Raw genomic sequence first — 9,061 nt, forward strand, 5'->3', positions numbered from 1 at the left:
GTATATATATACACACATAGAGATGTGTGTGTGTGTATATATATATATATTTAAAATTTTACTGTTTCCTTTAAAAAATAGTCACTGAATACTTTGGGAATATGAGGAATCCTGGCTTGAAAGCAACTTAAGTCAATATGTCCATTGCTGGTTTTCTTTTTTTAATAGTAAGCTGAACTGAGCTGAATTAAACTGAAATAATCTTTTTCAGAGAAGAAGACATTTCCAGGCATTGAATTACACATTGTTCAAACTTGTAAAGGTTTCTCATTGACTGTGATTGCAGCACCTACATTTGTAAGTTTTAATCTAAGGACTTTTTTTTTCCCTTTTTGGCAATTGTGATGAAGTCTATCTGAGAAGGTGACATATTGGGGTATACAAAATAGTTTTATTATTGTTCAGTGGCTGGGAGATGGTGTATCGCAGGACTCTGCCTTTGGCCCAGTAAGGAGCCTGGAGCCCTTTTTCCGTTTTGTTCTCAAACACTAGATTTTTTTCCTCACAATACTAACTTATTTGTGTTTTTAAACAGAAATATTTTTCTGATGTATAAAGAGTTGGAGCCACTTACAATTCCTCAGCTAATGGAATAACATTGTTTACTAAGCATGTGGTTTCCTTTATTCCTGTTCTAGATACTGCAAAACTCAGCATGAGCTGAATGAGCTCTTGCGGGGGGGTGGGACAAACTAATAGTATTAAAACTAGCTTTTCAGCAAAGGCATAATCAAGCCACTGTCAAGCTACCATTGACTTTATGGACTTTCATATCCCTTGAATTAGAAAAAGTGGTGGTTACTAATAAAGAGGACTTTAAGAATGGCTTGTGCTAGTCTAGTTATTTTTCCCACTCTAGCGCTTCTCACTTTGCTTACACCTGGGTTCTGGATTTCTGTAGCATGTCCAGAATCAAGTCAGAGAAGAATTAAAATCAAGTGAAATAATCTTGATAATGTGTCACCTTCCATGAAGGCCTGCTATTGTTAATGTTTTCCTTTCACAGTGGTACTGCATGCTAAATATGGTTATATTCATTGGTATGTATATTTATGAATTAAGATTAATAAATTGCATTAAAATGGAACTGGCCTACTACTCAAGCTTGGTTTTAATCAAAGAAATAATCATTAAAAAAAAGGCATCTTTTATTAGGTCATAACTACAGAATATTAACCCATTAGGTTGGATTCTCCCCCATCCTGAGGACTCTGCCTCATACTACATCAGATTTTAAAGAGTGGACATTTTGTTACAGCTTTTTCTGAATGTGGGTTATTTATCAAGATTTTTCTCTGCTCATCAGACATTTGTTTGGAGTCCATTCCAAGTTAAAGTTATTGTTATAGTTCTGCAATGTAATCAGGATTCGGGTCTGAAATAAGCTCTTTCTAATTCAAGTTAAGTTGGTCAGAATTGACTTCCTTTTTCAGGCTTCAATTTTATTGGATGGGAGAAGTGAAAGTAAAATGGCCAGTAAGTTTTGATTTCTCTACTTACTGTGTGCTTCTTCCACTATTTTTGTAAGAGGGTGACATACACATGCTGTCTCATACATATTTCCTCTCCATTTCACCCAGAGAGAAGGTGCACTTGGTCAACAGGAATGGTATCTTAGTCCTCAACAGAAGGAAATCCCTTTACACTCTGCAGCCACTATATAGTTCTGTAGTGCAGGGAAACCCCCCTCTGCAACCCGATGGCATGTTTCACTGTGTCCTGCGCATTGTGCTTGGGAGGTACCATGGGCTACAAGGACAAATCTCATGTGAGCCACTAGTCTTGATTCTGGAACAGTGAGTACAAGAGCAAGCTGGTCCCATGTGCTGATGGCATGATATCACCTGTCTGTAACCAAGGTGCCAAAGGTGTCGCACAGGTAAGCAAGGAGCATGCGCAGCAATGTGAGGTGTTTGGCAAGCTGTTAAAACACTGTCAAGCAGAAGCCCAGATGGGGGCAGTGTATCAAACCTAAATGTTCAGACACAAGGTATTTTCCTTTTGCTTCATATGGACAGTGGGGGTCTTCTGGGTTGTTTTGAAACAAGGGTTTACAGAAGATAATTTGTTTGCATGCCCCAGACAGAAAACATTAATATTAAAGGAAAATGCAGCAGGTTTGGATTGGTTTTATTACAGTTACCACAGCCCTGCACTGCTAAAAGTTGTGATCTTTCTTGAGAACGTAGCTAACACATATTGCAGTTTCAATAGGTGGGATGGAAGTGTAGGACTGTGGAAGTTGCCTTTAAGAACTATAGGGAACTCCCCTGTACAGGATTTTTCTGCCCCAGCCTGCAAAAAAAGTYCTATTGCCTGGTGTACTGGGTCTGAGATTCTTGTCAGCTAGATATTTTCCTCCTTAAAGCATAGACAAGAACCTGAAGTCATAATACAAAATCTTCCCTCAGGTATCTTTATTGTTTCTTGGAATATTTGGGGCCCCTTACATGTACAAGAGGCTTCAGTCCCACACAGATCATAAAAACTAAGTCAACTTAAGCATCTGAACAGTATTTCTTTGGCACTAAAAACAGTTTATCAAATTCTTTAATTCATCTGTTTTTGCTGTTAACAAGGCACCATTAATCCCCTCCCTCTATTTTTACTGACTACTTCCAGCCAGAGGCACAAAGGGAAGTAATTTGTAACACTCACATTTAACACTGCATTAAAATGTTACCTCCTTGCAGTGAGAGAAATTATCCTACCACCTAATGCCATAGCTGATCAGGCACCAGCCTGGCTAGCGTTCAGACATGCTTATTCTTGCAAAATCAACATAATTCTGGTGTCATTTATTACAAACAATATTCTTAAATATTTTTAAAACTATCTCATAAATAAAACTAGCTGGCTACTAGCCAACCTTTGCTCCACATGCTACTGGAAGACTTGTTAGAGTGGAAGGGGAGCTAAAATTACGAGCAAGCAGCAGTGATATTGCTAGATGGCACTTCAGAGGCAGTACTCCTATTTGTCTTTTGTGCCTTAGCAGCATTTTCCAGGATTCTCTTTTTCCATTCTTCGTAGTCTTGCTTTGTTTCAGTCTTTGGCTGTTTACATGGTGTCTCATGATCTTCAGATTCTATGAGAGAAGGAGAAAGTCCATGATGTGCCAACATGGACAATACATTGTTGGGAACAGCTGGCAGTGTATAACTATGTACAGACAAGCACAGGGACTGCTACTATATTAGTTAATCTGTGGTTTGCTTCTGTCCCTGTCCCCCTTCTCCCCTGCCCTCCACTGCAATAGTAACCTCTTCACCTTTGTTTCTGAACAGAAAAGTCCTTAATTCTACTAGGACCACTCAATATAAACATCATGGTCCTTCTGTCAGCCTCTCTTAGTCCTTCCACTAGCCAGTGGTTTGCAGAATAGAGTAAGCTGCTGTGAACAGATCCTTATGGCATATAATATAATTAAAATATCATTAAGCAACAACAAAGCTTAGAGCTGCTCTGGTGAGCTGATTTAGTTCATAGCTAAAAACAAATTACCATCTTCCTTCTCACAGTGCTCCAGGTTGGTCTGCAGGCTTTCAGGTGTCTCAGCAGCCAAAGGAACATCATCTTCTAAAAAAAATGGAAAGCTCTCTTATTTCTGAACATTGTTTGGGGCCCCAAGGATGTCGTTCTACATGTAGTCCTTTGACAGCAGGGCCACCTTGCACAGTGCCCTGACTCGGTGACCTATTCTTCCTCCCAGGTTGCTGTCTGTTGCCTAGCACAGCAGCTTGTGCAGCCAGGTGGTGCAAGGGGTTAGGTGACTGACCTGGGTGGAAAACAGCCCAGCAGGAAACGATTATTTCTTGCTCAGAGCAGTTCCCTGGTCCAGGCTGACCCCTAAGCTGTACATGCAGAGGTGCCGTTGCACTGCAAGGGTTGCAAGGACTGGCTGGCTGCTTTAACCAGCACTGCTGCTCTATTTGTAACCTTTACCAGTCATGTTTGTACCCCAAAAAACACTTTATTACTGATTATTCAGGCAGAATTCTCATTTATTTCTTCTCCCTTCTATCCCATTTCTTCAACTTGTTTGTTTTACAGGTACCCACAACATGCTGCATCTATTCCCCTCTTCCCTGACTTAATACAGAAACTCCCAGCTGCTTTTAGCTGCTTTACTGGTAGGGTAAGACTTTTATAGGGCATCACAGTCTGGGACTGTCTCTGCCTGGGAGGGAGCAGCAGCTTTTGGTTTGGGTTCAGGCAGCACGTTCCAAAAACGTCACAATATGAAGTGTGAAGATAGCGGGAGGCAGGGGTGCTGCTAGTGAGGGACGGAGAAAGAAAGCCTAGGAAAGGAAAGAGGGGAAGTCAGCAGGAAGGAGCAGAAATATAAGCTCAGGAAGGCAGGTAGCATATTTCAATCTTCCTCCTCCACTGAAAGGAGTGGGGAAAGCTGTATGTTCAACAACAGGTGAGGATGACATTCCTCATGTTTGCCCACTGTATGTGATGGGACAGTGTCAGGTAATAGCTGAATTAGCACAGAAAAGCAGGGCTTAGGCATGTGTGTTAGTCCTCTTGTGGGGGGGGGGGAGGAAAGGAAACAGAAGTCAGTCAGTCACAGCAACAGAGATCACAAGATATTTATGTTTAATCTTTATGTTTCTATGTTATAGGGATGCAGAAAGCATGTGAGAAGGACGAATCCAAAATAGGCCTGGTAGTTACAGGAGAAGCAAGGAATAAGTTGCAGCAGCAGAGAATGTAAGGAACAGTGAGCATTTGAGAAGAGAAAAAAATATTTATTGTTGGCCTTGCAACATGTTAAGCTGTTGTGACCTCCCTTGAAGTGAGAAGCATTATTGGGATTTGGACTGCAGGAAACATGTTGGAACAGACAGCCGGGCTTGGCTGGAAGGGAGCAGTTGTAAGTGATCAGAATGAAATCACCAGCGTAGAAGCACTGTGAGATCTGGTGAGGACTAAGGGATGCCTTACAGGGATAAAGCCAAAAACTTACTGCTGAGTTGCTGACTCATTTTCTCCAGTTGACTGCATAGCCGCTCAAATATTGCTTTTTTCACCCCAGATGTAGCCACCATTTTAGACTTGTCTACTTTTAGCTTCAACTGCCTACAACAGAAAGTTAATTTATCTTCTGTTGGAAGCAACATTCAAGCAAGTATCACTCAAGTGAGGCTATGTTTACTGTACCAGCACTGTCTGCAAGAACAAGGAGGGGAAGCTTGAGTTCTTGTCTCATCTGCCTAGTCCTTATCTCACTCAGAAAAATCTGGTTAATTAATAGACCCTTACGCAACTCAACCAGGACAGATCTGGAACCGAAGCCCATGGTTAGTTCAAATTACAAGAGAAAATTCTATTAGGAAAAGGTACTTTCCAGCTTTTGAGGGAAGCAGGACAAAATCACGCTATGGCAGAGCCGAATGGGATGACTGTGTTAGAGATCAGTTGTAGAGAGCTGTGCAACTATGCAGCACCTAGACTGCTTCATAAGATTGTTACAAGGCATAATACTGAGAGGGAAGGTATTTGCATGCAAGCAAACTCTTAGAAAGGGTTGGCTGAGTCATGCTCTGCTGACACCTACCTTCCAAGTTGATGCAGGCCTTCAGCTAAGAAGAACCCATTTCCCAAAGGTTAGACTGTCCTCAGGATGTGAGGGTCTAGGGCTTAAGAGCTTTTCATTCTTCAGAACAACGGCTGCATCTTAGTGCTCAGAGGTAAGCTAGCTGCCATTCCTGTACCTTGAGCAGCCTCTCAACAAGAGCCATGTACAGCTTTTTGCTCTGTGCCAAGTTTAAATCTGTACTGACAAAGGGAAACAGTCTTCCCACTAAATCTGAAAATGTTACTAAGGGATTATGTTATGCTGGTTAGGCTGAGAGGGAGGAGGGGAAGTGCAAAGCACTAACAGAAGTTCTTCAACCACTGCCTTGGATAATTGTCCTAATGGAATCACCCACAGCCTCTATTATGCACCAGGAAGGACAGCTTTAATTTATTCTATAACAAGTAATTTAAGTTACCCTACTGCATATTTGATGTAACATTTTTGCTTCCTCCTGAAGGCAAATGCAGTGTAGGTAGGAGACTTTACTATCAGAAAAATGACTCATTTGCTAGGGCTGTCTCCAGTTCCAGGAGTGAGCAGCAGGATGCGCTAAGCAAGCTCCTTCAGACTATTCAGACATGCTGAAAAATGAATCAGCTTTTTACACTATGAGCACTCTTTCTCTTTGATGTCTCATTAGCCATTTAAGCCCCTGTAAGATCCCTCAAGCTATACTCACCTGCATGCAGTGARTAGTGCAGCTGTTGTAAACAGTGGCTTTGAGAAATCAAGGTCCATTTGCTGGGCTTCAGAGAGGCTAGATTCATACCTAAAAACAACAATAAGAGTGGTAATTGCATGGCACACTTGCCTCAAGTGAAGCTTTTGAAATAGTCTGTCACATGGTCCTCAGCAGATGAACACGTGTTGGACTATGTAGTCCTTTGCAACCCTGTCAAACACAAACAGCTGCTACTAGCTGAGAAAAGAAACAAGGGAAAAGAAGGGGATTGGGATCTTCTCCTTTTGAAATAAAGGTATTTTAAATCAGGAATCTGGATCAAGGCATGTCAGTAAAATCTATTTCTCCTGCTGCCCATCCTCAGAGTGCTTTCCATCTCTACATCTAAAAGTTATGATGAGATGTTTTGCACAAATCCATCCTGTTGTAGAGGAACTATAGTTCCTTTGATACATATATTACAAGAATGAAGGCTTAAGGATGGAAAATGACATAGTGGAACTCCAGCACTGTGGAGACTTTCATTTTTTATTGTCCACTTGGACCCAGGCCATTCGCTTTAGTTGGTGTTAAACACCCACATGCGTACACAGCCTGTGTTCGCTTTCCTGTAACTCGGAATACTCTGAGTCCCTGACAGTTTTTAAACATGTTGTTCCAACAAGGTGACTGCACTCCAGAACAGAGCTCTTCAGCAACTGCTCACATTCAAGTAGATGTTACAGATGCAAGGTTTTAGTTAACTGAATCTCAGCTGAAGTGTTCTGACTCTTGTTTTTACATGAAGAGCAATGTGCATTTTAGAAGAGAACTGCTTCTCCAGAAGGGAGGATTTGTTTTTACTGAACATTGCTTCTGAACTATGACATTATCAGATGTAAGCAGTTAAATGGAAGACACTGTGATGCTATGGACAAAAACATGCACTAGGAATCAAATCTTACTGAGACTCAGTCTAACTCTAACATGTAATTTAAAAAGTGGCCTAGATAAACAGCCAGATTATCAGTGCTAACAACTCACCTCGCTGGATCCAGTCGGTGGGAGATAGTTGGCCCTTCCAACCACCAAGCTGTTTACACACCTAATGAACAAAGGATCTTACTGGTGAGTCCCAGTGTGATTGCAAGAGCTTCCTCACCTCTGTAGTATTTTTGAAGCGGTGCTCACTGCCTCCATGCAACAGAACTGCACAGCTAAGTCTCGCATTCCCAGTCTGGAGTTCACCCCTAGCAAACACTCCAAAGACTTCACGGAGCTCTGGTAAGTTGTCTTGTTCAAACCGGAGAGTTTAACACAGTAGCTCTTTGAAAGACAAAGACAAATCGCAGGCATTAGCTAAAGGCTACTTTCCAATATCTTACTCAGAAAACTGAAACAGAGTAGAGAGAAACTATATACCAAGTTTTCTAAATAATGTTTAATTGCTAGAAAAAACACATTTGTGCAATGAGCAATGAAAGTTTTCACTGCACAGAGAAAGACTAACTGCCTAGAAATGCCACACCTTTTAATGCAGCTTTATTTTTAGATCATTTCCCTGGGGCTGAGGTTTGTCTTTTCTATGCAACATGACATGGCTCTTTTATCACAATATAGCTAAAAATGAAGGTACCCAAGATCCGAGCAACTTGTAGAGATGCACAGTACCTCCGTGCTACTCCTCATGGGATCAGGTGCAACCAAACTCTCGTCTGTCTGAGAATGGACAATCAGGAACATCTTATATCAAACATTATTTTGGCAGCGCAGTGCCGTTTATCTGGCAGCTCTGCAGATGAAGGTTTACAGGTACCACTGTAGAGAGGGATTCTTTAGAGCCACTGCTTTGCTGTCACAGTAAAGGGAGAGATTTTAACATCCCTGCTAGTAGTTAATTCATTATTAAATGAGCTGAAAACAATAGCAAATCAAGCTTAAATCATGAAGTGACTATRACAATGATGCTGATCTCAATTCTCCCAGTTTCAAACTCTGAGTAATGAAAGCTTTAATAGCACTGAATTTGTATAAGGGCCCAACAGTACTCTGGGCCGAAGTTTAGGGTAACGTCAGTTATTACTATCCCTTTCCCACCCCACCACAGACCGCACACAACACTGGTCTTGGTGGATCTATGCAGAACGCAGCAACCAACCAAGTCATATTCTCTATCTTACTTTGTCCACTGGTTGTTTCATGAAACTAGCTGCTAGGTCCAGGCACATCACGGCACTGCTGGTCGCYGTCATTTGAGCCATCAGTCCTGTGCATTTCACCTGGGATAGCCGCAGGTACTCTTCAGCTTTTCTGCAAAACATCCAGCATCCGAATCTCTCCTTAACAAAACTGCAGTTGCAAGACAATAAGCATGACAGCGCAGGCACCGAGCCAAGGTCTGCCTCGTGTGGTACCCCGCCTCCGACAGGGGCTGCAGCACGGGCCTGGCAAAGGGCGCTAAGCGAGACGGCACACACGGGGCCATACTGCCCTTTCTCTGACGACTTGCAGCARTATCTTCGTGTTCCGTAGGGCCTGCCAGAGCCTCCGGGACGGGAGTCACACCGGCACCCGGGGGCTGGGAAACGGCGTGGACGTGGCCGGAGGTCCGGGGGCTGGCGCGGAAGCCTCCCGCAGCACGGAGCGACCCGCTGGCAACAACCGCGCCGAGGGGGGAGACGCGCCATAACGGTCACCGGGCCGCCCGCAGGCGGGCACCGCTCTCGGGGCGCTACCGCAGCCGGGCCGCCCGAGGCGAAGCTGCCCCCCGCCCCGTCACCGACCCCAGCCGGGCTCCGCCGCCGGCCCGC

General features: G+C 43.1%; 2 protein-coding genes across 3 annotated transcripts in view; one reads left to right on the forward strand and one right to left on the reverse strand.

Annotated features, from left to right (window-relative positions):
• LOC112963351 (vacuolar protein sorting-associated protein 35) overlaps positions 1-9,061 on the forward strand; it is a 76,917-nt gene that overhangs the window by 36,907 nt on the left and 30,949 nt on the right. The window lies entirely within an intron of this gene.
• Positions 2,401-9,006, reverse strand: ORC6 (origin recognition complex subunit 6). The gene is made up of 6 exons (XM_026060349.1): positions 8,432-9,006; positions 7,414-7,577; positions 6,270-6,359; positions 4,976-5,088; positions 3,505-3,579; positions 2,401-3,088 (listed from the first exon to the last, which is right to left on the reverse strand). Exons 1-6 carry the CDS (start codon positions 8,936-8,938, stop codon positions 2,922-2,924), a joined length of 1,116 nt encoding a protein of 371 aa, XP_025916134.1. The 5' UTR covers positions 8,939-9,006; the 3' UTR covers positions 2,401-2,921.

The sequence above is a fragment of the Apteryx rowi genome, unplaced genomic scaffold, assembly GCF_003343035.1.
Source record: "Apteryx rowi isolate R43461 unplaced genomic scaffold, aptRow1 scaffold_1, whole genome shotgun sequence".
Lineage (NCBI taxonomy): Eukaryota > Metazoa > Chordata > Aves > Apterygiformes > Apterygidae > Apteryx > Apteryx rowi.